Source organism: Anolis sagrei, chromosome 4 (genome assembly GCF_037176765.1).
Source record: "Anolis sagrei isolate rAnoSag1 chromosome 4, rAnoSag1.mat, whole genome shotgun sequence".
NCBI classification, from domain to species: domain Eukaryota; kingdom Metazoa; phylum Chordata; class Lepidosauria; order Squamata; family Dactyloidae; genus Anolis; species Anolis sagrei.
The window spans coordinates 163,248,487-163,276,165 of NC_090024.1; the positions used below are offsets into that span (position 1 = coordinate 163,248,487).

The 27,679-nt window shown below is 39.5% G+C and overlaps 1 protein-coding gene across 2 annotated transcripts in view; it reads left to right on the forward strand.

Annotated features, from left to right (window-relative positions):
* NEGR1 (neuronal growth regulator 1) overlaps positions 1-27,679 on the forward strand; it is a 624,711-nt gene that overhangs the window by 444,294 nt on the left and 152,738 nt on the right. For both annotated transcript variants that reach the window (XM_060773729.2, XM_060773730.2), the window contains exon 4: positions 1,771-1,902. In XM_060773729.2, the coding sequence (XP_060629712.2) occupies positions 1,771-1,902 (132 nt within the window). The remainder of the gene's footprint in view (positions 1-1,770; positions 1,903-27,679) is intronic.

A 27,679-nucleotide genomic window follows, 5' to 3' on the forward strand; every position in this document is an offset into this window, starting at 1 on the left:
AAAAATCTTTGCAAATACTCCTCAAACAGCAGACTATCCCAAAATGTGAGAGACCATAAAGTAAGGAATATTTGGATACACTCTTATTCCCCTAAAAAGCCTATGTCTTACTTCAAAGACTCAAAAATAAAAACATTTTGCTGTATAAATTATTCCTATGGAGATTATTGTACTGGAGTTATCAGAGCAAACGGATTTGAATGTATTCCTCCTGCCAATTTTGTAGCAGTTTTAGAACTGCTTCCCCATTTCATATTTCTATTCAGCTAGTTCTTGGGAGGAGAGCAATGTCCAATCTCAATAAAATAGCAAAGAGCAGAGACATCACACTGGCAACAAAGATCCACACAGTCAACGCCATGGTATTCCCTGTAGTAACCTACGGATGTGAGAGCTGGACCTTAGGGAAGACTGAGCAAAGGAAGATAGATGCTTTTGAACTGTGGTGTTGGAGGAAAGTTCTGAGAGTGCCTTGGACTGCAAGAAGATCCAACCAGTCCATCCTCCAGGAAATAAAGCCCGGCTGCTCATTGGAGGGAAGGATACTAGAGACAAAGTTAAAGTACTTTGGCCACATCATGAGGAGACAGCAAAGCCGAGAGAAGACAATAATGCTGGGGAAAGTGGAAGGTAAAAGGAAGAGGGGCCAACCAAGGGCAAGATGGATGGATGGCATCCTTGAAGTGACTGGACTGACCTTCAAGGAGCTGGGGGTGGTGACGGCCGACAGGGAGCTCTGGCGTGGGCTGGTCCATGAGGTCACGAAGAGTTGGAGACGACTGAACGAATGAACAACAACAAAGTTCTTGGGTGTTTTTCCGTTTTCTGTTTAGATAACTGTTCACCCCATTTTGGTAGGAACTTGCAAGAATGCAGCCTGGATTTGGGAAATTTCTTATCAATGCAGTATCTGCTGGGATTTGGTGCCAGGACTCCACTGGAATACTATAACCAATGGATGTGCAAGTCCCATTATATACAATGATACCTTTTTAATATAAGGTTTGCTTTTTTGAATTTTGAAAAAAATATTTTCAAGGTGTGGGTGGTTGCATCATTGGATAAAGAGTCCATCGATACAGTGAGTCAACTGTATTTTGACTAAGCAAGCCTAGAGTATTTGTCTCCCTTTCTCTTGTTATTCTTTTTTCTGATTTTGAAATCAGTCACGTACAGTAGCAGTTTGTATATACACATTTGAACCTGAGCTAGGACACAATGGGTATTGAAGCTGTTAACAGAACATGGTGATTCCAAAGATTTAATAAAAAAATGAAATGCTTTTCCCTTGGAAACGTTTGAAATATGTGTCAGCTTTTTTCCTAGTTAAAGTGAAACCTTATATTTTGTAAAAGTCAATATAAACTGAAATGTAATGGTGATTTTTTGTCTAGCCTGCTAGAAGGCTGCTCAACTCAATTGCAAAATGGGCATAGATTTATTTGATGTATGCTGAGGTTAGGTAAGTCTGATCAATTATAAAGAGATTGTGTATATTGTTTCCTTTGTTTGTCGTTGTTATAATATTGCTACTTAAAGGACACCATGCAATGTAAGGTTATTTTCTGTACATGGGAGGAGTGGTGAAATATGTTATTGTTCTTCCCTTTCATTTTGGGAAAAATCTTGTCAGCAGTTTATGCTGAACCAAGCTTCATTCAACTCCAATTGAACTTTCTCTAAATGCTCTCTTATTCTCTCTCTATTTCTATCCCTTTTCTTAAAAAAAAAAAACAATCACTCTTGTTCTTTTATTCCCCTTAATTTCAGCAAAACCATTTGAAAATGGACAGTATCTGGACATCTATGGAATTACACGAGACCAAGCTGGGGAATATGAATGCAGTGCTGAAAATGATGTCTCAGTCCCAGATGTGAAAAAAGTAAAAGTCACAGTAAACTGTAAGTTATATCCACAAGTGTGTGTGTGTGTGCATATATGCAGAAAGGTTTTTTTCTATTTGTCTGTATGTGTGTACATTCAATATTAAATTTGAAAGGATTTTAATGAAAATGATTGTGACTGAAAAGAAAAAGGACATTCAGTTGGAAGGAACCAGCATCATGGCATCAGATTTTGAGCATATCTCATGTGTCTTTGTTATAACATCTGTAAAAAGATCCTGCATGGAGTGATGAAGGTTTGCTATAGATAATATTTCTCATAATATTAGAATTTCACTTATCCATCAGATTCATTCTACTTGACCACCACTGAAACTGATATTTTATTCCTACGTGCTTTTCTATGTCCAATAGTGGGTTGCTACTAGAGTAGGGGGGGCATTACTTCTCCAGGGAATTTTGGAGGACTGTAGGCCTCATTTAACCTGCTTATATCCCAAAATATTGGAAACTCCACCACACTCTGAGGGCCACAGTTTGAGGATGCCTGGCCTACACTGACTATTTAGGATGGATCAGGGCCAGGGCCATAGCCAGAGCAGGGGCTTAAAAGTTCAACCCTGCCCTGAAATGTGTCAGGTTAAAAAAAACCCTGGTTTACTCATAAATTGGTTAACCAGTTAAAATCCATGAGTAAAGTAGGCTTCAGGGGTGGGGGTAGAACCCTTCAACCCCCCCCCCCCCTCCCCGGCTATGGCCCTGATTGGGGCTGGATCAGTTCTGGGGCAGCCCATTACCTCATGAAACTGATCTAGGGTAATGTGTGGCAAGGCCACGTTAATGCATCCTTACACCCAGGCCTGTAGCCAGGGGAGAGTTTTAGGGATTCAACCCCCCCCCCCCCCCCGAAATTTTTCAGGTTAAAAAAAAACCTGGTTTACTCATGAATTTTAACTGGTTAACCCAATCCCCATGCTAAGTCTATGAGACGCAAAAAATTAAGAGTCCCTCCAGAACTGCAAGCACTATGTCAAGCAAATATTGACAATTTATTCACACTGTTATTACTTGCAGCAATAGCTGATGTAGCAAAGCAACCAGGTTTGGGGGGGAGGGGGGTTGAATGCTCTCATTAAGGAGGCCAGACTTGGTGGAGGTGGTTGACAGGGGCGGAGCTGCATATTGAAGTTTGCTCTGCCCCCTGCTGTGCTCTTTGCTTCAGCATGACCCTAACCCCCCCCCCCTGAAATTTTCAACCCCTCCCCCAAAATTTTCAAGCCCCCCCCCCCAAATTTCAACCCTTCCCGAATTTTTTTTCTGGCTACGGCCCTGCTTATACCACATTAACCAAATTTGGGGGAAGTCAGAAATCTGGCCCAGAATTTGGAGTATCCTTTAATTTTAGGCCCATCTGAACAATTGGTCCTGTTCCAAAACGGAACCAGCCACAACTGCCATCCCATGTTTCCCACCTCTCCCATCTCCCCTTCTGCCTCTTCCATCACGCTGGCTGACATCACTGGCAAAAAGATAGGACCCATCTTGTGGCTGAAGGCCATTGCAACATGGAGGATGGGAAGGGTTGGTAAGGGAGGCCGTCCAGTCAGGATTCCCTTCTGTATCCACAATGGGGAGTGGCTGTGTGGCCCACACAGGGAACCCATATTGTTGAGTCAGTGTAGACCCACCCCATATATCTGGAGCCACAGAAAAAAACTCGTTCCATCTCAAAACCTACATTCACTTCACCCAATCGAACATTGTTGGCTCTATTTGCTTCTGAAATATTTCTGACTTATCGTAATCAGAAAGCAAAACTGTCATAAAGTTTTCTTAGCAAGAGTTCATCATTGCCTTCTTCTGAAGCTGAAAGAATATATTTGCCCAAGCTTACTCGTGACTTTTCATGGCCAAATGAGGATGCATTTGGCCATGGTTTAATAATCAAACCTAGTTCAGTACTCACACCATTCTCCCATGCTGGTTGTCTATGTAGGACTTGCAACACTTTTTTGCTTAAAAAAAACTTAAAAGATAAGCTTTTACATCACACAATGGCAATACTTCCCCTGGAGGGTGGGGCAGGGTGGGGTGGGACGTAAGGTAAACAATTTGGCAGTATGTGAAGGCCCACGTAAGATATTTTCCTTGCCCCTGAACTCCAAAGAAACTTGAGCCAGATAGCTGTCTTGCAATTGTGGAGATAATTCATTAAAACTCAATTTCTTCCCACTAATTCTTTTTTTAATCAACCATTTTAATAGTTGTTACTTAAATAATTAATTGCCAGTAACATTCACTGCCTGAGCAACAATTAACTTTTCAGATTATATTAATTTATGTTTAATGAATTCACATTTGTTTCTTTGGGGGGTAATTTTCGGGAATGAACGTATTTAGTGATTTAAATTATTTTTATTAAAAAATTAAAATTAATGTTTTACTATATTTGATTAACAAATAATGACATAAATTAGTTTTTCTTAAACAATGAACATTTAAGAAAAACACAAATGAATGAGTGGCTTAAACACTAGCATTTCCAAGTTGTAGTTCACTAGACTACATTCCAGTCTATCAAGCCATAAGGTGCTTGAATGAAGTCCTGATATCTTTGACTCTCAGTATATTGTCAATAATAGAAACTAAACTACCTTCATGCTATTTTGTGATGCTATGTAATACCAGGCATTATTCAGGAGATAATGAAGTGGGAAAATTTTAACCACCTCTCTGCTGGTAACTCTGAAGGGACAAAAAAAGGTGATATCACCTTAAATCCACTGCTGATTGTCCCCAACAACATTTGCCAACTTTCAATTATTACTGCATTGAATAGCACTGGAGAAGAAGAGGGTTTGGCCAATGGCACTGCCACCTCTCTCAGCCAGCCATAGTGAATCATTGATGCCTCTGCAGATGTCAGCAGAGGTTTTCTGTCATGGCCAGGAGGTCAAGTGAAGCTCCATGGCTGGCTGGGAATGGCAGCAGTGACATGGAGGATGAGATGATGGTCCAAAGAAGCTGATTCAGGCTTGGACTTACTGTATGCCAATGCCGCATCACTGTTGATTTTGGCCATTTCCAGATAAATGTTTTGGACTGACCCTGGGAGGAATTCTTCTTTAATTGAACAATGTATCAACACCATTCAGTGGTGCCATTTTACTGCCATGGCTCCATGCTGTGGCATATCCTTTCATCCATCACCACATTGCACAGAAAGTTTCCACATAGTTCAACCCTAGTTGACATACCCTAAGCATTCCTATGGTCAATTATTGGGAAGGTTTATTTTTACTGCAAGAAAACCCTTTTAAATGCATGCTCTCGATCCCGCCGGCTTCACAAGCACGCCTGGCAGGGACGAGAGACAGGACCTTCTCAGTGGTGGCTCCTCAGCTGTGGAACGCCCTTCTTATGGATATTAGATCGCCCCCCCCCCCCCTACTGGCATTCCGGAGGAGAGTGAAGACCTGGCTGTTCGAACAGGCATTCAACTAGGCAGTGTAATTGATTATTGGAACATGGAATAATGGATATCGAGACTGGATTCTGATTCTATTGATGAGACGTGATGGATTTGTTATATTGATGTATTGATGTTTGATGTTTAATCGTTATGCTTTTAAATGTCCAATGATTTTGTACTGTGTATATTGAAACTGTTGTTGTTAACCACTCTGAGTCGCCTAAGGGCTGAGAAGAGTGATATACAAATGAAGTAAATAAATAAATAAATAAATAGGTTGATGAGTGACATGAAGGCACATACACATTATATATATATATATATATATATATATATATATATATATATATGGAATTGTACAAAACGTGCAGCCATCCCTGCATTTTGTTTCTGTTCCTCCAGCTATTGTTCCTCTGATCATCTCTTGCTTTGTGAGAATACAAAACTCCTATCTCAATTTTTAGTTGAAGCAGAATTTAGGTAATAATTCTGCATACACTGACAGACTTTTATCTGTCCTGGTTAGGACTCAGAGAGATCCAGCAGCATTTAGAAAACCAAAGGTGTCTCATCACTGAGCTGTACATTTTTACCTGTAAAAAATAGTTCTGCCCATAACCAGTACTTCAGGAGTTTCATATATCTAGTGGGGATTAAACAGATTAAAACCATCTGGAGTGTCTGAAAGTTATATAGTGTCTACCTTGGCACCTCCAGTGCATTTCACAATGACCACCATTCAATTAATCTTCTTTCTTCTTTTTTTTTATCATGAATACTTCAAGTCATGAACAAACAGGAAATTCCATTAGATTAGGAATGGGCAAAATGTTGACCCCAGGGGTCAAAGATATCAAAAATTGAAGAAAAAAATGAGGACCCCAAAGTTCACTTGGGAGATATGGAATATTCCCCAAGTGGAACGCCCTTCCTAGGGAGATTAGATCAGCTTCATCGCTCCTATCATTCCGGAAGAATCTTAAGACATGGCTATTTGAGCGGCACTTGAAAATACGGAGTAACGGATATAACAATGGAATAACTATATGGCAGAACTGGACATTGTTTTAATGATTATTAATTGAAGAATGTTTCATTATGATGTTTGATTTTATTGTTGCTGATGTTTTTTATATTGTATATTGTAATTGTGTCCTTGGTAGCATTGAATTCTTGCTTTGTAAACCGCCTCGAGTTGCCGGAAGGCTGAGAGGGGTAGTATAGAAATGGACTTAATAAATAAATAAATATTCCCACATTTTGCCACATTACTTATTCCTTGGGGCATTTGATACCCAGGAGAGGCCTTTTTTCTTAATAGAAAATATTCCACTCACTTCCAAGAGGTGCCAAAATCAAGCATCTCCTTATGGCCTATAGGGAGTGGGCAGGGGCAAAAATGGGGCGGGGGGGGGGGAGGTAGATATTGATATGTTATGGGCTTGCAGCTCTCCAATGTTTTCTGGGGATGCATGAGGTTCCTTAGTCTCCCACAGCTTCACATTCCTGTATTATGGCACACCTACACTGTAGAATTAATGCAGTTTGACACCACTTTCACTGCCATGGCTCAGTTACATGGAAGCATGGGAATTGTAGTTTGGTGAGGCACCAGCACTCTTTGGCAGAAAAGGTTAAAGACCATGTAAAACTGAAACCCCCATGATTTAACAGCACCGAGCAATGGCAGTTACTGCATTATTTCTGCAGTGTAGATATGTCCTTAGGCAAATCAATTGTCAGTTGAGTATTGCCTCTGCTCCCTGGATTCAGGTGATAGCATGTGATGAGATGAGTTTCTTAGGGATAAAAATCTATGTTAATGTCCTTCCTGTGAACATGAAGAAATCATTTAACCAATGATTTCTGCATATACAAATATTCATGTTACTTTCTACACCAAAAATCTTACTTTCTCTGCAAAATCACATCATAGTTTTTCTGGGCTAAAATAGTTCTGAGCTGCAATGATTCTAATTAAGCTTTGAATCTCAACTTTCAGGAAAGTCCCTTTTCATCTGTGCTTCAAATGTTTGAGGATATTCTTTCCAGCCATATTTTCCCATAAACACTAGATAAGCTCTAATAATAGTGCACCAGACTAGATGGACTCTTGGCCTGAAATAACAAGAGAAGAGATGTTTCTTTCCTTGCTGAGCTCTCCAGATTCTCGCTGTTGATGGTTTGTAGCATTCATTTTACCATTCTGATTTTTTTCAAAGACTGAGGCAGTATTTAGAGAAGGTGCTGTTTTAACGTCTCAGAAGTATGCTTTCAGGAGTTCTGTTGCTTAGTGCTTTCTCTTAAATACATGTCTGTATTATTTCTTGGCGTTTCATAGCCTGTGTCACCTTCCATTTTACTGGAGGTTACTTTAAGCTTTTGTAATAGGCTTTCAGTGTTATTTCTGCAAAAAGAAAAGGCAATGCATAACAACCCAAGACATACATGATTTAAAAATACATCGTAGTGCAAGATATCCTAAAAAGTCTTTTCCAAGAGGTGACTGATTTTACACGTTTTGGCTGTCCATACCTATTAGCGCCTCACTTAGCATTACTGAATGGAATGCAGAAATACTGCCGACATCTGTTCTATTCTACAAGCATATATTCATTCTGACTAGAGAGAGGAATAACATTTCAAATTACAGCTTACTTACATTAGCAAGGCATATGCCTCCTATAGTTCCTAGCTACTGGGTGTATTCGATTTGGGCTGAAAGTTACATCTAAGACTTCGCATAGTGTGGAGTCCAACTGACTGCACAGCAGCCTTCTCAGTAGTAGCTGCTGGTTCCATTTCAGATTAACTATTTAGGAATAAGCCTCAGCACTTGGGAAATTTGAACGAAAATCGAGGACTCTTTCACACTACACAATTAGAAAACTATGATTCCACTTTAACCATGGTTTCAACATATGAAATCCTAGGGTTTTACAATTCAGAGTGGAATTTTCAGAATTCTTAGCCAAAGAGCTCTATTCTCTATCTTCAGAAATCTCAGCCAAAGAGGATCTATTGTGCCTATTAAATAACTACAAACTTCAGGATTCTTTAGATGCAGACATGGCTGTTATAGTAGAATCATAGTGCTATAATTATGTAGGGTGACAACAAGACCCTTGAAGTGCATTCGGTGATCTAAGACATGGAAGCATCGCATTGACTTGCAATAAGCCTTGTTCCACCGTATGCCCTTCAGATGTTCTGAATGATGTTTAACAACAACAACAACAACAACAACAACAACAACAACAACTTTATTTGTATACCACTGTATCTCCCCGAGGGAACTCAAGGCGGTTTCCAGCATAGGTAAAACATTCAGTTACCAACACAAAATCATACAGAATAACCATTATAAAAATAAACATAATACTATTAAAACAGTCATACATATTTAAAATTTAAAAGCCAGTTCCAGTACTAATTTCCATTGGGCAAAATTCAACTACCAATGGCCAGAATTTCAGAGTGGGCCTGAACAACTATGAGAGGGCTGGGCTATACAACAAAGTAACATGGGACCAGGGAAATGGGTAAACTGCAAAACAGGGTCCTAACTAATGGCCGGGACCTGGGGCTCCTTATAATACAGTGGGGGGAAAGTATTTAGTCAGATACCAATTGCACAAGTTCTCCCACTTAAAAAGATGAGAGAGGCCTGTAATTGACATCATAGGTAGACCTCAACTATGAGAGACAACATGAGAAAACACATCCAGAAAATCACATTCTCTTATTTTTAACAAAATGATTTTCAAATTAAGTAAAATAAGTATTTCGTCCATAACAAAAGTTCGTCTCAATACTTTGTTGTATATCCTTTATTGGTAATGACAGAGGTCAAATATTTTCTGTAAATACTCACAAGGTTGGCACACACTGTTGCTGGTATGTTGGCCCATTCTTCCATGCAGATCTCCACAAGAGCAGTGATGTTTTGGGGCTATCACTGGGCAACACGGACTTTCAACTCCCTCCAAAGGTTTTCTATAGGGTTGAGATCTGGAATCTGGCTAGACCACTCCAGGACCTTGAAATGCTTCTTACAAAGTCACTCCTTCACTGACCTGGCAGTGTGCTTGGGATCATTGTCATGCTGAAAGACCCAGCCACATTTCATCTTCAGTGAATTACAGGCCTTTCTCATCTTTTTAAGTGTAAGACCTTGTACAATTGGTATCTGACTAAATACCCCCCCCCCCCACCACTGTATATAGGAGGACTGGACTAGCGGGGAAGCATAGGGCCAGGGACATGGGTAAAGTGCAGGGCAGGGTCCTAACTAATGGCCAGGGCAGGGCCTAGGGCTAGTCATGTTTCCTGTTAGCCCCAGATATCATAGCCAATGGGATCATGGGGTCTGGGATCATGGGAATTCTCCAAACCCTCTGGACCCCCCCCCCCCCAAAAAAGGAAAGATTATTCTAGCTATGAATACTTTACAGAGCTCCCTTCTTCTTTGATGGTTTCAAATTGAAACCTATACAGATAGGTTTCAATTTGAAACCATCAAACAAGAAGGGAGCTCTGTAAAGTACTCATAGCTAGAATCTAGATGTAAGCCACATCAATATCAGCATACAGTGAGCCCTTGGTATTTTCTGAGGTTCAATTCCATGGGTACACAGATATTCAAGTCCCATTATATACAATGATGTAGTAAACTTGTGTCCCTTATATAAAGTGGGAGCAACTCAAATGAGTGCTGGAGAAAGCCCATGAAATGGTGGGAGGCTACATTAGAGTATGCCTGCACTTCAATATTGTAATCATTACTCAGCAAAATGAAAATTTGCTTTTGAGTTTTTTTCAAATCAAAGCATTGTTAGTTGAATTGTGGATGCACTGTACTGCATTATTATTATTATTATTATTATTATTATTATTATTATTATTACACCCCCCCCCCCATAGCTCGAGGCAGATTACAACATTGCTAAATACACACAATAATCTAAAACCATTCTACAAAATACACATATTCAAACATATTTCTATAAAATACATATTTAAATACACAGAACAAAAATTAAACATGAGATTCAAGTTTAACATTAGTGAATAAAACTGGCTGGGTAGGCCGTCTGAAAGGGATAGGTCTTTTTTTAAAAAAAAATTCTGATAGCTGGAGGAAAACAAGAGTCATGGCTATCTTGAAACCAGACAAAAACCGCAATGATCCAAAAAGCTATAGACCAATCTCCTTGTTGTGTCATTTTTACAAAGTTCTAGAGAGATTTGTTTTGCATAGAATGATGGAAAAAAATAGACCCATGTATGATTCCACAGTAAGCTGGCTTCAGGAATGGCAAAAGCTGCACATCACAAGTGTTGAATCTGACTCAGCACATAGAAGAAGGTCGTTTTGAAAGGCAGCAGATTACAGGAACTGTCTTCATAGACCTGTCAGCAATTTATGACACTCTAAATCATCACCTTCTCCCAAGAAAAACCTATAATATCACAAAAGATATTATCACCTGCTTCATAGGAAATCTGCTACAAAACAGGAGCTTTTTTGTTGAATTCCAAGGCCAGAGAAGCAGATGGTGAAAAGAGAAGAACAGCCTGCCTCAGGGGAGCGTGCTTGCTCTATCAATGCTTAACATCTACACAAATGATCAGTCACTGCCAGAAGGGACAAAGAGCTTCATCTATGCTGACAATTGCACCATCACTGCCCAAGCAGGGAGCTTTGAAATGGTTGAACAGAAGATCTCCAAAGCTCTAGGTGCCCTTACTGCTTATTACAGGGAAAATCAGCTGATTCCTAATCCATCTAAAACACAGACATGTGCTTTCCATCTTAAGAACAGACAAGCATCTCGAGCTCTGAGGATCACCTGGGAAGGAATCCCACTGGAGCATTGCAGCACACCCAAATACCTGGGAGTTACCCTGGACCATGCTCTGACCTACAAGAAGCACTGCTTGAATGTTAAACTAAAAGTGGATGCTAGAAACAATATCATATGAAAGCTGACTGGCACAACCTGAGGATCACAACCAGACACCATGAAGACATCTGCCCTTGCGCTCTGCTACTCGGCTGCTGAGTACGCATGCCCAGTGTGGAACACATTTCATCATGCTAAAACAGTGGAGCCCCCAGTGATGCAGTGGGTTAAACCCCTGTGCCGGCAGGACTGAAGACCGACATGTCGCAGGTTCGAATCCGGGGAGAGGCGGATGAGCTCCCTCTATCAGCTCCAGCTCCTCATGAGGGGACATGAGAGAAGCCTCCCACAAGGATGATAAAAACATCAAATCACCCGGGCGTCCCTGGGCAAAATCCTTGCAGTTGGCCAATTCTCTCACACCAGAAGCAACTTGCAGTTTCTCAAGTAGCTCCTGACATGACAAAAGTGGCAGGCAAAAACCCAGAAACTCAAGCCATAGCTTCTACTGAATGTGAGACTCCCCCCCCCCCCTCCGGGCACACAAAAGACTGGGTGACTTGGAGGGTGCTAAATAGACTGTGCTCTGGCACAATGATATGCAGAGCCAACCTTAAGAAATGGAGCCACAAAGCGGATTCCACAACATGTGAGTGTAGAGAAGAGCAAACCACAGACCACCTATTACAATGCAGCCTGAGCCCCACCTCATGCACAATGAAGGACCTCCTTATAGCAACACCAGAGGCACTCCAAGTGGGCAGCTACTGGTCAAAGGATGTTTAATATAATGCCAAGTTTTTAAACTTTGTTTTTTTCAAATACATTACAACTGTACCCTTAGTTTGCTTATTACCCTTAGTTTGCAAAAAAAAAAAAAAAGCTGTCAGAGACTGCAGTGCTGTTCCTTATCTGCCCTGCTTGCTGCTTTTGCACCATTTCTTTGCTGCTATGTAACAAAAGAAAATCATCATCCATTCCTCTAGTATACAGTAATGCTCAGTTTTAATATTTTCAAATCACTGCTGAGGCTATCAAGGAAACACTTCACTCTCTGACTTGGAGGTTCTATGGTACATTGTAGGCTTAGGGTCAGCCACAGGCATCCTTCTGCCAGTTTTTGCCTCTTAGGTACCTACTTATGCTGCTTGGCTGTTCATAGCTCCATAAGGACATGGTAATCTACATGGAAATGTCTGACAGAAGACACTGTCTGCTAAAGGCCAATTTTTACATTCAACAGAGTCACGGTAGAGGTTTTCTTTAGGGATGGAAAATAGATTTGTATTTTCATATAGAAAAATTATTTTTAAAAAACCAGCTGAGATGGCTGATGGAACAGAAAGCGCCTTACTCCTGAAATCTGTACAATTGTGAAATTTATGTGCAGAAAGTATAATAATCCATGTGTTTGTTTTAAAACCTTTCATGTTCAACAATATATATAATTGGAAAAGTCATACAAATTTACTTTAGTCAATTTAGAATACCTGCTACAATACATATATTAGCAACATGAAAGAAAAAAATTCATTTGAAAGTACACATGGAAACAAAAGATACACAATCAAATAAACACAAGGATGGCAGTGGGCACTTCAGAAAATCAGTATGAACAAAACTGGCAAATTTCCACATTCTTGGTTTTCTTATAGCATTAAGTAAAAAAAAACTTATTCAAAAGCCAGCCACGGTAAGGGGACAAAATGGTACGCTGCCTCATGGTTTCTTCTGCTGTCCCCCGTTGTCCTCCAGCTTCTCAACTGCCATGTGATGAGGTCCTTATTTTCATTAAGCTGTTGTTGAGTTTTTTGGATTGATGCTGACTTTAGCACACAGTCAGTGGTCTAAAAGGACTAACCCAAAAATGTTCTGTTTCCTAGAGAATCTATTGTTCTTCTAGCAGCAAGTTGTCAGGGAAAATTATTTTGGTCAGATTAGTTTCTTGGCTATTGCTTATGTCACAGATAGAAAAATAAGAGTTTTTCCTGAATTGTCCAGAGCTACCTCTCTAGTAGGTCTCTGTGGAACTATTCAGCCTGCCTAATATGTCACTATATCAGAAGAAATGTGGGATAAAAATAAAGGAAGGAAAGAAAGAAAATGTGTAAAGAGAGCAGGCTGCTACTCAGGACATCCTCATTTTCCAACAGTAGAATCACAGCAATACAACTGTAGAATTTTGCAATCTGCCTCTACATTTTATGTGATATCTGTAAACTTTTCTTAGAATTCCATCCAAGTAAAAGCTACCTCAGAAATAAGAAAATGTACATTTCTGACTACTATATAAATGAAAGGGAATTGTTTCATCTTAAACATGCTCCATCTATGAGTTTGCAGAGAACAGGTGAGTCCTTTGGAAACCACTTAATGGGTCACTTGAGTTTTTAGTTGGAGACAACAAGGCAATTCTTACTCTTGTCTCAATTATCTGAATACAGAGTTTTTTACTGGCTGTATAACATACATTGGTTTTATTCCAAATAGGATAATACAAATCTGAATAATCATGTGGTATTCTATCAAATACATTATCTAATAAGCTAGACTTTCTTCCATTTTTGAATCTGTGTGATTGTGCCAAATTGATTTCCATGCACAGTAATGCATGTTGTTCCAGGTTATATGATCTGGTCAACAAAAAGGGCAATTTTTATACACTGTGTTTGTAGATTTTCTACTGTCCATAGCAAATTAGAAACTCACTTCCTTTAGGAAACTAATCAAATATATACTGGTGTATTCCAACCTGGTTTCTATTACTCGTATTGGGAATCTCATGCAGTATGGAAGGCAAGTCTCATAACAGCACAGCATATTGTGTGTTCAGGTCTTGCACTTAAATCACAGTATACTGCTCCTAGTATACTTCTGGTTCTCTGACACTGGAGACTCAACTTTATTGCCTTGTCTGTGAGATGAAAAGAAGATTTTTGAGTAAACTATTGTATTAACAAGGGGAAGGGAGTCGAACTGGTAAAAAGATCACGGTCACTTGGCCCTTTGATGTGGAAACAGTGTATCATTTACAGCTCTACTGTCTTTAGACAGGATTCTGATTCTGTCTACAATGCTGTTAATCTGGAGTAACTGTCTAGAAATTAATGGTGTTGTGCCAGATTTATGGCAGCACATAGCAAAGTGCAATTTGTCCTAATGGCCTTGGCTCTACTATTGTAATTAAAATAGCTGTAAATATTGATAGATGGTTAAGCATGTACGGGTAAGCAATGATTCACGGAGAAACTTCTACAAGCAGTGGTTCCTACAAAAGAGACATAGTGATCTCTGTATCATGCAAATCAGCATATGCCTGGCAAGAGAGTTAACTCATCAGGGTGGAGAAGCCATTACACCCACCAGATGTGCATTTAACAGAACAGCTGCAGGCAGGAAAGCTGCTCCAAGTCAGAGAAATGATTTGTGGGTGTGTCTGCATGTTAATTTTCAATGGATGTGTGTGTGTTCATGTTTGAAAACAAATTCCTATAATGCTCCTAATCTTCTTTGTTATTTTCAATGTGTCTAATTCTGAAAGTCATATTGCGGAAACTCCAGAGGGTGCTTTACCCTCTTTTTCCAGCTTATATAATGATTCAAGGCATTGTTTCTATACATATGGAAGGATAGATTGATTCATACTTGTTCCCTGCACAAAGTGACACTTGTATATGGTGCTAGAACTTGGGAAGAACATAAGGCTGTAAGGGCTGCCTACTGATCATAGAGTTGGAAGAGACTACAATGGCCATTGAGTCCAATGCAATACACTAACATGCAATACACTACCAAAGAACCCCTGACAGATGGAAGCTGGAATGTGTTTGTGGAAGTTGGGAGTGACAGGGTATTTGTGTTGATGACCTTCAGACAATCCAGGTGTTGCACTAGAGCCCTGAAACACATTTTAACCAAAAACCACACTCTGTCCAGATAATCCAGTAAGTAAAAGTTTATTTAGAGAAAAGTATATCAAAATTAGCAAATCCAAAAAGAGAATCAAAGTCCCAAAAGGTATTTCCAAGATAGCCAAGAGTCCAAACTCCTTTCAAATACAGTCTCAAGAATCAATCAACAGATATATCCATAAACAAGATAACATAAATCCAAGGAAGGCAATCTATGCCACACATGGACTATAAACAGGAACAAACTTAGAAACTTGAATACATGAATTCCAAAAAGTAGGACCAAAAACTGAGAGCTTTTCACCTGAATACAACGTTGCTCTCACAAAGGATTGTACCAGCAGAAATCACTTTAAAAGGCTTCAATCCCTCCCATGACATCATTCTGCACACACCTGCTTTTCCTCTCCTTATATCTAAGCTTCTGGGAAAAGTGATTTTGTCTTTGTTGCATGCTCTGTCTCCAAAGTTCCAAGTGCCTTGACCTGGACAAACATTTATCTCCCACATTTCTCTCAGCCTGCATTTCTGGCAGATTCTCATGAGAACGGATATCGCATTCTCCAGTCTCATGGGAACTGCCAGAAGATTCCAAATCAATGCTCTCCAGGCCACTTCTATCCTCCTCTGGTCCCTCTGACTCTATCCCAGCATCCCCTTCCTCATCTTCTGAGCACTCGGAATCTGACTAAGCTACACCAGACCAGCTCTACATTAAGGACACAACAGAGAGCCTGTCCATCACTGCTGTCCCCAGTATGGAATACAGTAGCACTAGGGATATTGGATTCTGTTTTGGAATGTAATCAGCAATAGGTGATCTTTTCTGGATGGTTGGGAAGTTTCTCTTGAGCAAGGCAAATAACAGTTGGAATGCAGGAGACATGTACAAGTGGAGTTCTGAAAACATTTTGATCTGCCTTTAGATTCCCTGCTTCTATTTAGCAAATGGACTTGCTCAAGCTTAGAATTCCAGGACTGACACAATTTTGGTCAGTCCCAACTACAGCAGACATATTCAATCAATATTTTTACTGGTGAGTCCATGTGTAGTTTCAATCCCAATGATTAAATGGGTCTACTTTATTCAGGTCTAATGACAAGTTTAGGCCCAGTAATGTTACAGTACCATATTTCACTGTGTAATAGTTAGGATTCAAAATTGTTATTCTGACTTTCCTCATGTAATGGCCGCATTAGAGCCAGCTGAGGATCCTCCCTCATCAGAAGTAAGAGGGGAAAAGCCCCAGCCAGCTCCAGCTTGTTTGTTTATTTATTTAAAACAATGGAGCCTGCTGGGAAAGCCATAGTGGGAAAGTAGGAAAGCCATAGCCACAGCCAGCTCCCTTGTTAAAAAAAAGAAACAAACAGGCGGTTACAGTAGCTTTTCCTCTCCTGCTTCTGAGAAGGGATGAACCCCAGCTGGCACATTTTTTTCCCTTCTCCTAATGCTCACACCTCCTCTTTTTCTTAAAAATGGGGATAAAATGCTACTATTATGCAATAAAATAAGCATTTTAACAAACAACCATGTGTCTGCTTTTACACAAATGATGCCTTTAAATTACATTTCAGTAGATCAGTGTCTTGCCTTCTGGGGTGTGTCCACTCAAGGGCCAGCAAGGTGCATCTATATAATGCAGATATGATGAGTGGCTGGTGGCTTCTACTTTCTCTATTCATTCTCCTTGTTAGCTAGAGCCTATTGTCTTATTTCTGATTTATTATGATTCCACTTTAAAAGGTCCATGAAATAGCATCCTCACTGAGATGCAGTTGATAATTTCCTCCTGATTGGAATTTTTCCCTCGTTTACTGCTCCGCACAGTATATTGCTAAAGTTAATTCTGAGAGGCTATGCTGCATAAACACAAGGCATATTTTTGAATCTTGGATACTCATTTCATGTAGCAAACAGCTGCTTAGTCTTCCAAATGTATGCAAGAAAAATTATCCACTTTAAATTACTTTTCAAATTTGAAGTTTTGTGGTTGGATTGCTTTTGACGAGACATAAACAACAAGGTTCCTGTCTGCCCTTGCAACATAAATAGTGCTCCTACTAATCTGTTTCCCTCTTTGCACTGTTTTTATTGCATAAAGTGTGTTTTCATGATAAATATGTGTATTTGATCTGCTCCTTCTTTTGAAATGATGACCTTGGAAAACATGAAGGGTGTGCGTGGGCGTATGTGTGTGTATGTAAGGGCTCTGTGAAGAAACGGTAACTAGTCTGAGAAGCAGTGTGTATGCTAGTTTCCATGTGAAAATATGGATTTAGCTATGACAGTTGTGATTTTATTTAATGTGTGAATATGCATTGGTACTTTTAATTACATTTCTGTTGACAAAAGCTGAGTTTAAAACTCAAAATCATATGTTAACAAGACACATAGAAGTTTAGTTATGTTTTCTATTGGGCAAATAGGTAGCTTTTTAAATGAGATGTTTATTATTACAAAACATGCATATGATGTAGTTAAACTACTATATTTAAAGTGGTTTCAAAGGACATCAAATAACAGTGATCAGACAATAAGGGCTAGAAGCAAAATGGAGGAATGAATGCAGCCATCCCTCCACTTTTTTTTTAGGGAATATGAGCACAGCCTTCCCTTAAAAGTGAAAAACAACCATGCATATCTCAGCAAGGAATGGGGCATTGCAAATGTGGTCCTCATGGAGAGGCTACCTGCAATAGTCCCAAGAAGGAGAAGAGGAGGCTACACACTTCACTTACTCTGAAGATCCCAACTCCTTTCCACACAGCATCCCCAAGTTTGAGAGGCTGAGACAGCAGTACAAGCATATAAATAATCAAAAACATGGATGTAAAACCTGTGAAAATGGAAGAATGCCTGTAGTTAGAACTACCCTCCATCCTCTAACTAATGTGATACTAAAAGGTAGTATTTAATTTGGCAAAAGGTAGCATCAACAGCCTGAGGAGAGAGATCCCAAATCCAAGACATGGCATCTTATAACTTCTAGATTGTGTAGGGGATAGTTGCCTTCCAGATATTGTACTGCAACTCCCATTAGCACTGGCCAGCTTTATTTAACAGCATGTCTCTGACCATTCTTGTAGTTTGTCACATTGTATTTTAATTGCCATAGGGTGACACATGTATGTCTTGAACCCTTGGTGTGAGATCTGAGATCTGTATGTCTCAGAAATGTAATTTAATTGCTTTACAAGATACTGCAAATCTCAGTGTCAGTTTTAGAGTGGGAGGGTTAAAATCAGAGTTGAGGAGTTTACTTCATGAAAATGGAGGATATAAGCCACCCTCTGGTGATTTTACCAAAGCCTTCGTTTCAGAGAAAAGAGTTTCAATAGAACAACAAGTTTGGGTTTATTTCATTTCTTAAGCTTTTTGCTGAGCAGCTTAACTTATTTAGCATTTCTTAGAAGTCTGTGTTACTGTTGCTATGGAGGTTTGCATAATATTAGCCATACTGCTAATTTTACTTTCAATTCAGACATACTGTACCAGTTGCCTGAACTTAATTATATCTGTACTCTCAAACCTGCTGTGGAAGAAATTAAGGGACTGTGGTGTTGATGGTGGCTTCTTGCTGTTGAAACTTATCATCCCTTCTTTAATCTTTTGGAGAGTATGTCACCTTAAAGCTACTCAGTTTTTCTTCTTCTTTTGACAAAACAGAACTCAACATGCATTTCTAGAAACAATAGTTTCATTTAAACACAAAACAACCTGAATATAAACACAGGGGATGAATGAAACCACACAGATGTTGGAGTTCTTTTCACAGTATCACCTAATGAATGAGATACACAAACTATTCTGGTGAAATTATTGATTGATCTACAGAATAATTCTACACTTATCAAGACAGTTTTGGCAATGAGGAAATATTTAATGTATGCAGTTCCTTTTAGGCCTGCCAATGTTCATCATTATGATGCCATTACCCACTTGGATACAAATACCAGAGAATGAAGACAGTATAATTTATTCAAAGATGTTCACAAGAACAGATCTGCATGTCTCTCCCAAACCCACAGACAACACCATTACATATCCCTTCAAACAAAAGTCCATTGAGCCAAATTTAAACAGCCTAAATGAATAAAAAGATAATTAGCCAAATTCAAAACAAGATAACACATTGTGAAATTAAACAACAGTTGAAACAGTCAAAATTACAAAACTAAAACGTCATCAAAATATTAGAAGGCTATAGCCTTTGGTGATTCTTGCTTGGCATCTCTCCTGCCCCATTGTGCTTGTCATTGGAAAACACGGGAAAGCTGAGAGAGATTCACCAAAAGCTTCAGCCTTCCACCATCCTGGCATGGCTACCCCAATGTCTGAAACTGGAAGACTGGGGGGAAATCAGGTGAATTTGAAGAGGATATTTCTTTAAGTTGCCTATTCAAGAACTGAGGAAAAAGTAAGAGAAAGCTCAAGGGGGATTCTTCTTGGTATTGTGTTGTACTAAAGAGCCTCTTTCTTGTTTTTTCCTCCAGGTCTTTGAATATTCTCTCCAACCATAGCTCAAAGTTAGCAAACTACTGACTTACTCTCTTCACATGTGCAAAGAAATTAAAACACATTTTGATTATAGTCCAGACAAATGTGTTGATCACATTGTAAACCAGGGTACAAATTGGGTGGCCTTCCAGATGCTGTTGAAGTACAACTCTCAGTAGCCTCACCTTGTTTAGTCAAGACTTAGGAGGCTGGTTGTTGCAGTTCAACAACATCACAAAGGCACTACAGTCCACACACCCTTTCTATCAGTGAATGCAGATATTTTAAAATATTGCTATAACTGCTACATCGGCACAGTAGGACTTGCAACATTGTTTCCCTTCCATGCTATTGAAGAGATGATGAAAGCAGCATATTCAGTACTGCAACTGTTGACAAAAGCAGCTATCATTTCTAGGACAGCAATAATGGACATGTAAGGATTTCCCATTTGCACTAAGATTTTGACATATATGCAGGAAAGGAAATCAGTCTGGGACACATCCCACATCTGTGAGATCTTGTGTGATAAAAGGGTACAGTTTCTAATCAGGTGCACTGACTCCATTCGGTAATGAGAAATCATGATTTCAAGCAATAGAAATGAACTATAGTGAATCCCCTCTTTTCTTCTTTCTTTTGGAGGTGTTTGGAAAGTGCTTATTTTATTCTGTTCATGTATAGATGCTCCTCCAGGGGTGTGAACTGGATGATTTTTCAAATGTGGGATCACAAGTCTAATGATTCCAGTTCATTGTCTGTGCTCCATAAAATGTATAGATATTATAATTCTACAACAAATGGATGAACATTTGACTGTGTTTTTAGATTTCAACAGTTGTCCAAAGGTTTTATTCTAGATTTCCATTAGAATTCACACAAGTAATTTTATAGTAATAGGCAAGATCATCTACACAAGATGGCTTGTGCGCACATGTTGCAACCCTATGTACATTTCTGCATATAATGCTACTGAATCCAGGCTGCCTAATCAAGAATAAGGCTTTTCAGAATTAATATTCTAAGATTGTCCAATGTTGCACATAAACAGTATGAAAAAGAGCTCAAATATATCCTTTCATTAAAAGAAAAGGCCCTCACTATTCTGTCATACATACTCTTGTCCAACAGTGTCATATAAACTCTGTTATTTGATGACCAGAATTTATCAGAATAAGCTGTCTTCCACTTCAATGGAGATCTTGAATTGATCAGATGCATGAACTGAGGAGGACAAGGACTGAGATCAGCTCACACTCTGAGCTAAGAAGCAGTTGATGGCATCACACTGGTGCTGTCAGGGGAAAAAAACTTACAGCTTTTTGTTCAAATGGCAAGCTGTAGAAGTTGATCCGGATGCCAGGGAATGCATAAATGTTTCCCCTGCTCGAGACGCATTTTTCAGCGTGAGTGCCAGGCAGTCACACTGAATAATTATTGAGATTTTGAAAAATATGTTCAAAGGAATTATTTTAATTGCCTTCATCCACTGTTATGTTTCAAACAGAAAACATCAATGAATTTCTGACCCAAGCAATAAAAAGAATGCTTCCCAAATGGTTATAAAATACAGATTGGAGTAATCATTGCCCTCAGGCATTTTTGTTCTCTTTTATTTCTTTGATGGCTAGCTCTGACGACTTGCTGTGGAGTTTCTTTTCCTTTACTAGATGATCTGTCAAGAATTGCAGGTGGTGTCACAGGCAGGCAAACCTTTGCTTTTAGCTTGTACCAGTCATTTGAAATGTCCAAAAATCTAGGCAGCAGTCAGTTGTTTTCCTGCAAGAGCAATCAGTGCAGCACTGACATTTTATTTTTCTTTTAAAAAAATAGAAAGAAAGAACTCAAGTAAAAAGCAATGTGGACCCTACCTTCCTTTTTTTATATAGAAAAGTGCTTCCTGGGTGTCTGAACTGGTGGTAAAGTATATCAGGAAATACATGTCAATTACAAATCAAACTGCACTTGATTCAGACTATTGGTATGTGGCCATATACACAGCAATGCTTGCAACAATAAGATGGTGGTTGATATACAAAGGAGTCAGGTTCAATAATTTGTAAGGATGTGCTTTTTTGTTAGTCATTGTTAAGTCATATCAAATTAGTTAACTTCTTACTTACAAGGCAGTATCTGACATGTGGGCATGGCCCATGCCAAAAACTGAAGAATATAAACTTACCCTATTCTTTTTCATTTTCATTTTGTAGATCTTGGAAGCCTCCCAAAGTGAGGTTTATTTTTATTGTTAGGAATCAAAGCAAAGCAAAAAAGGCTGCCTTTCCTCTTAATGGCCTCTCACCATCAGGAGAGAGAAAGCAGAGAGCAGTATTCACTGGGGAAGAGACTGAGAAAGCACAGAACTCTGGGAAATGTAGTTTGGAAAGTTGAGGAGCCCTATACCAGGGAATTCAAAAGGTGCTGCCCTAAACTACTTTTCCCAGAATTCTGCTCGCATCAGAAAGCCCCAATCAGGATAGGGGAGAGATTTGTCCCTCCTTAGCAGCAGCCAGCCAGAGTTCCAATAAGGTGTTGAATCTACAAAGAGGAGGACTGACTGACACTTCTAGTAAGTAAAATTCTGTGTTGGGCTGGGAAGAAATCCCTAATGGATTACCCTTGGGGGTCCCTTCGAACTCAATAGAAGAAGCATATTAATTTGTTTAGAGGCTGGATAGCCATCTGTCAGGATAGTTCTGATAATGCCCTTCTGCGTGGAAGAAGGGAGTTGAACTAGATGGCCCTTGGCAGTCCCTCCAACTCTAGGATTATGAGAAAATGTAGAATTGGTTAATATTGGTTCCTATTGGTTAATATGAGAGACATTCAATGAGATAGCGTTTGTGGTTTAAAGAAAACGTTTTTGTCAAAACTTTAAAAAGTCCCTAAAATCTGTAGAAGTATGAATATTTCTGAACATTGGGGGGGGGGGATGATCCCCTTATATCTTGTGTCCTTGTATAGAAAATTCAAGGAGATAGTTCTTTTGTTTTTTAAAATGTTGTTTATAAAAACTTTGAAAATAATCCAAAACTCCATGGATAAGTGAAAAGTGCTGAAACTTGATGAACTAACAGTGGTAAATTTGTTTTACTATTGTAGCATGTTTCACCCCAACAGCTGTAAAAATGAGGGAGAAAGGAGCCCCTGAAGTTTTCCCAATTATAGTATTTATGTACAATTACTATAATGAAAAAGTAACAAAATTCATAGTAACAATATTTTTACTAACTATATTTTAGAAGCATTTTAGAAATGAAATGCCAGCACCCTCTAATTTTTTAATGACATTTGAAACTTTTTTTATCAATAGCACATGCCTAATGGTTTGGGTTCAAACAATACATAATACATAAAGTCACTGAGCCTAGTGTCAATCTCTTCATGCAAGTGTAGTCAGTGATTCACATGAAAAGATGAATGCATTTCCATGACAAAACAAATTGGGACATGCTATCCAATTGCTCCCATTTACATTGGAATTGACTGAAACCATTGCACTCACCTTCAATAGGTAGCTTCATTCCAATTAGAGAAACCACAAGAATAAATCTTAAAAAATTATTCAACCTCTGAGGATGCTTGCCATAGATGCAGGCGAAACGTCAGGAGAGAATGCCTCTAGAACATGGCCATTAAGCCTGAAAAAATCTACAACAACCCACTTAAAAGATTTTCCCGCTTAAGTGAAAGTGAGAGGGATCAAGGTGCCATCTACACAGCAATATAGTGCAGTTTGAAACTCATTATATGGTCATTGCAGATGGGGACCAAGTTATATGAAGCCAACTCAGGTGCTATGCAAAATTTTATATAGGATGTTGCTAAGGGGAAAAAGCAACATTTCCAGAAATATAGTTGAAGCTGGGGCCCTGGAGCTGCTTGTTTGAGGCAGAGAAGTTTTGTGCTTAATACAGTCCCTAAAGGGGGGCTGGTGAACTACCACTGAGTAGGCAGTAAAGCCATTCTGGATTTTTCAGTACCTCCCTTTACGGTTGCTTTGAGTTGAACAGAAACTCTGCTAGTTGGGAACTAGCAATGACAGAGCTCCCATTCATCTCAGAGCAGAAGTAAAACCCAGGGTGGATTTGCCACATTTATTGTTGTTGTTGTTGTTGTTGTTGTTGTTGTTATTACTATGTTTATTTATAACCCACTTTTTCTCTCCACAAAGGAGACTTAAAGCAGCATATATAACATGGGGTCCACCATTCAATCTGGTAGGAAGTTAAAAATAGCAAATAGAAAAGGATAACTCTATCATCATTACAAGAATTTAGGGACTCATTCACACTACACAGTTATGGTCCCATCCTCTGTAATCCAGGGGTTCGCATTTTAGGAAAAAATATTTGGACTTACAACCTCATCAAAGGGCAAAATTGTCTGTCCTACGAAACTTGAAACCACACTTGAGGCACGGAGTCTGTGGGATCCCATCACACAACATTGATCTACTTCAATGGGGCTACATGGCTCAAGTGAAGTCGAAGTGTCATACAAAGCAGCACCGACAACACAGGAGGTTTCCCGTGTTGCATCGGAAACAAAGGGAGGAAGCTGTGCATTGGAATGAGGTAGGGGCAATGTGAGTTGATGGGTTCCCTACGCCCCACACCAGATTCACCACAATCTGTGACAAATCCCCCCACTATCACCTCGATTGGGGACCTCCATGTGATGAGGTCCATAGAGGAACGAGTTGTGAAACTGGAGGAAGGTACATTGACTAAGATAATTAGATCACACTATACTACTAGTAGAAAAAAGCAAACAGTTGGGACAAGTTAGGGATTTATTCAACTTTACCTATTATAGAGTCTTTTGAACATTGGACTATGACTCTGTCATTAATTAACCTCATATACTTCGATCTGTTTTTGCTTGTCTGTAGCTTGCTGCAAAAGCAGTTTCTAAACTTAATTTATCTGTAATGTCAACAGTTGGGTGCTTCTCATGGCTATTCTCCCCTCTATGAAACCTATATGTATATCAGCTTTAACATACTATCAATGAACAGTGGTTTTTCAGTTTTAAGAAAAAAAATACCTTCCTTGTCAGTAAAACAGATTCACTAACAAGAAAGCTGTCGTGCTGTGACAGCTGCTGTCTTCCCCAGCCCAGACAATCTGTTCCATTCTAACACTGACTTAACCCATTTGTAATGTGGTAGTAATGAGCAATGTCCTCAGCAATATAATTTGACTGGCTGGACATATTTGCCTGCTTTATTATGTGTATGAGTCCTCCAGAATCAGAAGAAAGCAACAGGATGTTGATCCCCAAACAAAAACAGTATGCTAATTATGTCACTTGGGAATCAAGTCTAATGATTCAGAAATCGCTTCGAATTTGTGCATAGTGCTTGATTCATCACCAGAAATAATGTTAAAAAACCGTTCATTGCTATGGGGAAAGTGCTCAAAATAAAGTTACAGTTGTATACAGTTATCTCAGAATAAGCTTCATTGAAGAAAAGGAGTTGAATCCAAAGCTTGGAATAGTTGGGAATGTAATACAAGTCCAAGAATGCCCTGGTCTACATGGTTGGATATCTGTATTTTGGTAGGATGAATTCAACTCTATGCAGTTTTCAATGGTTTTCTGTTGATTCCTTAGCCTCCTGTTATTACACACTCCCAGGTGAAGATGTTTCATTTGATCAGCACATCAAGAAATGCATTACATATGGAAAGTTGACATTGCAGGCAAAACATCTAAAGCAAATTCCATCATTTCCAATCAGATGTTTTTCAGTGGAAGCCATCCATCCATTCAGTTATTATGATTCACATGTCCTTAAGGTCCCTCTCTGATTTCATTCTGATGGAGCAAATAGTTCATATACTTCATGAAAACATTAGGATCTGATTTGTATTCATAGTGTAGCCATTGCCAGATATGGCAAACCGAACTTCATAAGTGCATGCCTCACTGGACTGTAGACATCATGCATATTGTATTAGAAGAAGCTTGAAGGCTTTTGAATACCTTCTGTTGTCTATTGAGAGATAACAGCTTGCAGGTACCTAGAAATAAGTGAAGCAGTTTTTGGTTGATATAGCAACCAATGAACACATATTTTAAAATGTACACATTAATGAATGCCACTTTCTTCTGACACATGCTATAATTTGCTATGATTGTACAAAGTGTGTGTTTGTGTGTTGGGGTTTAGAAGCTGGACTTTGTTCATTATGAGGTGAGAAGACTTCTTTGTCCTTCCAGATATTGCCAGAGTGCTACTCCTGTCAGCCCAACACCGTCAATGGTGGTTGCGATCCAGCAACTAGGCTATAGGTTTTCCTATTTAGCCCATGATGTGGTCATATGCATTTTCCCACTGAGCTACAACTCCTTTTCTATGATTAACATTTGAAAAATCCACTTTACTGGGACAGTAAGCTCATCCTGAGTGGCTGAATATATGGGGAGATTATGGTTACTCCTGTAATTAAAACTTCTGTTTCTGCAATCTAGATGACACATTGATAATTCCAAGAACTTTCAGCACAAGTTGTTTTGTTCAGATCAACCTTCTGATCAACTAGACCTCTCTTTTCTATTCCTTTTAAGGCCCTTCCAGGCAGGCCCAATATCCCAAGATCTGATCCCAGGTTTTCTGCTTTAAACTGGATTATATGAGTCCATGCTATCAGATAATCTAGGATAAACAGAAAACCTGGGATCAAATCCTGGGATATAGGGCCTGCCTGGAAGGGCCCTAAAAGGAATAGAAAAGAGAAGTCTAGCTGATCAGAAGGATTGGCAAGGACAATTGCGAGTAATCCTCATTATCCTGCTTTTTCAGCTGTTTTTAAAATGTCCTGGTTTCTCTCTCCCCACATCTCCTCTTTATCCTCTAATTCAGTGGATCGAAACTTATTTCAAAGTAGAACAGTGGCCCTTTCTACATTGTCATAGAATACAGATTATCAAAGTAGTTAATCCACATTATCTACTTTGAACTGGATTATATGAGTCTACACTGTCATATAATCCAGTTCAAAGCAGATAATTTGGATTTTATATGTCAGTGTAGAAGGGGCCAGTGCACTCAAGCCTGTAGCTGGATGGGGGGGGGGGTAGGGGTTCAACCCCCTTCCCCCCCCCCCCCGAAATTTTTCAGGTTAAAAAAAATCCTGGTTTACTCATGAATTTAACTGGTTAACCGAATCCCCATGCTAAGTCTATGAGACACAAAAAATTAAGAGTCCCTCCAGTACTGCAAGCACTACCTCAAGCAAATATTGACAATTTATTCACACTGTTATTACTTGCAGCAATAGCTGATGTAGCGAAGCAACCAAGTGGGGGGGGGGTGTTGAATGCTCTCATTAAGGAGGCCAGACTTGGTGGTGGTGGTTGACAGGGCAGAGCTGCAGGCTTTTGAAGGCTGCTCTGCCCCCTGCTGTGCTCTTTGCTTCAGCGTGAGCTAGGAGGCAGGTTTCAACCCCCCCCCCAAATTTTCAACCCCCCCCCCCAATCAACCCTCCCCCCAAAAAATTTTGGCTACGGCCCTGAGTGCACTATACTCAATTAGGAGGAAGAAAGGAAGGAGAACCTTGCTCTTTTGAAAAGGCAAAAGCAGACAAAACAGATGGCTTCCTGGGACCCTTCCACACAGCTGTATAAAATCCACATTGAACTGGATCATATGGCAGTGTGGACTCATAACCCAGTATAAAGCAGATATTGTGGATTATATGCCTTGATATTCTGGGTTATATAGCTGTGTGGAAGGGCCTATGGTCTTCTAGCTTGTCCATCCTCCATATAATTTTTGTGATTTTAACTCTGACCACATGTGCTCCAGTTTTCATCTGTGAAATGTTGGAGGGTATGAGGCTGGCTTGCTTTGTGTGTATGAGAGAGGTAAATGCCCCATTCAGCACAATAATAAGAGACCGCACATTGTGTTTGCTTGCTTACTTAAAAAGAGTGTGTTTGGTATGGTAAAGCAGGCCAAAGTGGCATTCAATGGAGCTGGTTTATCCCACCTCCTGTGTAAATATTTGAGTTATTTGAAATAATCATGTCTTTCTTA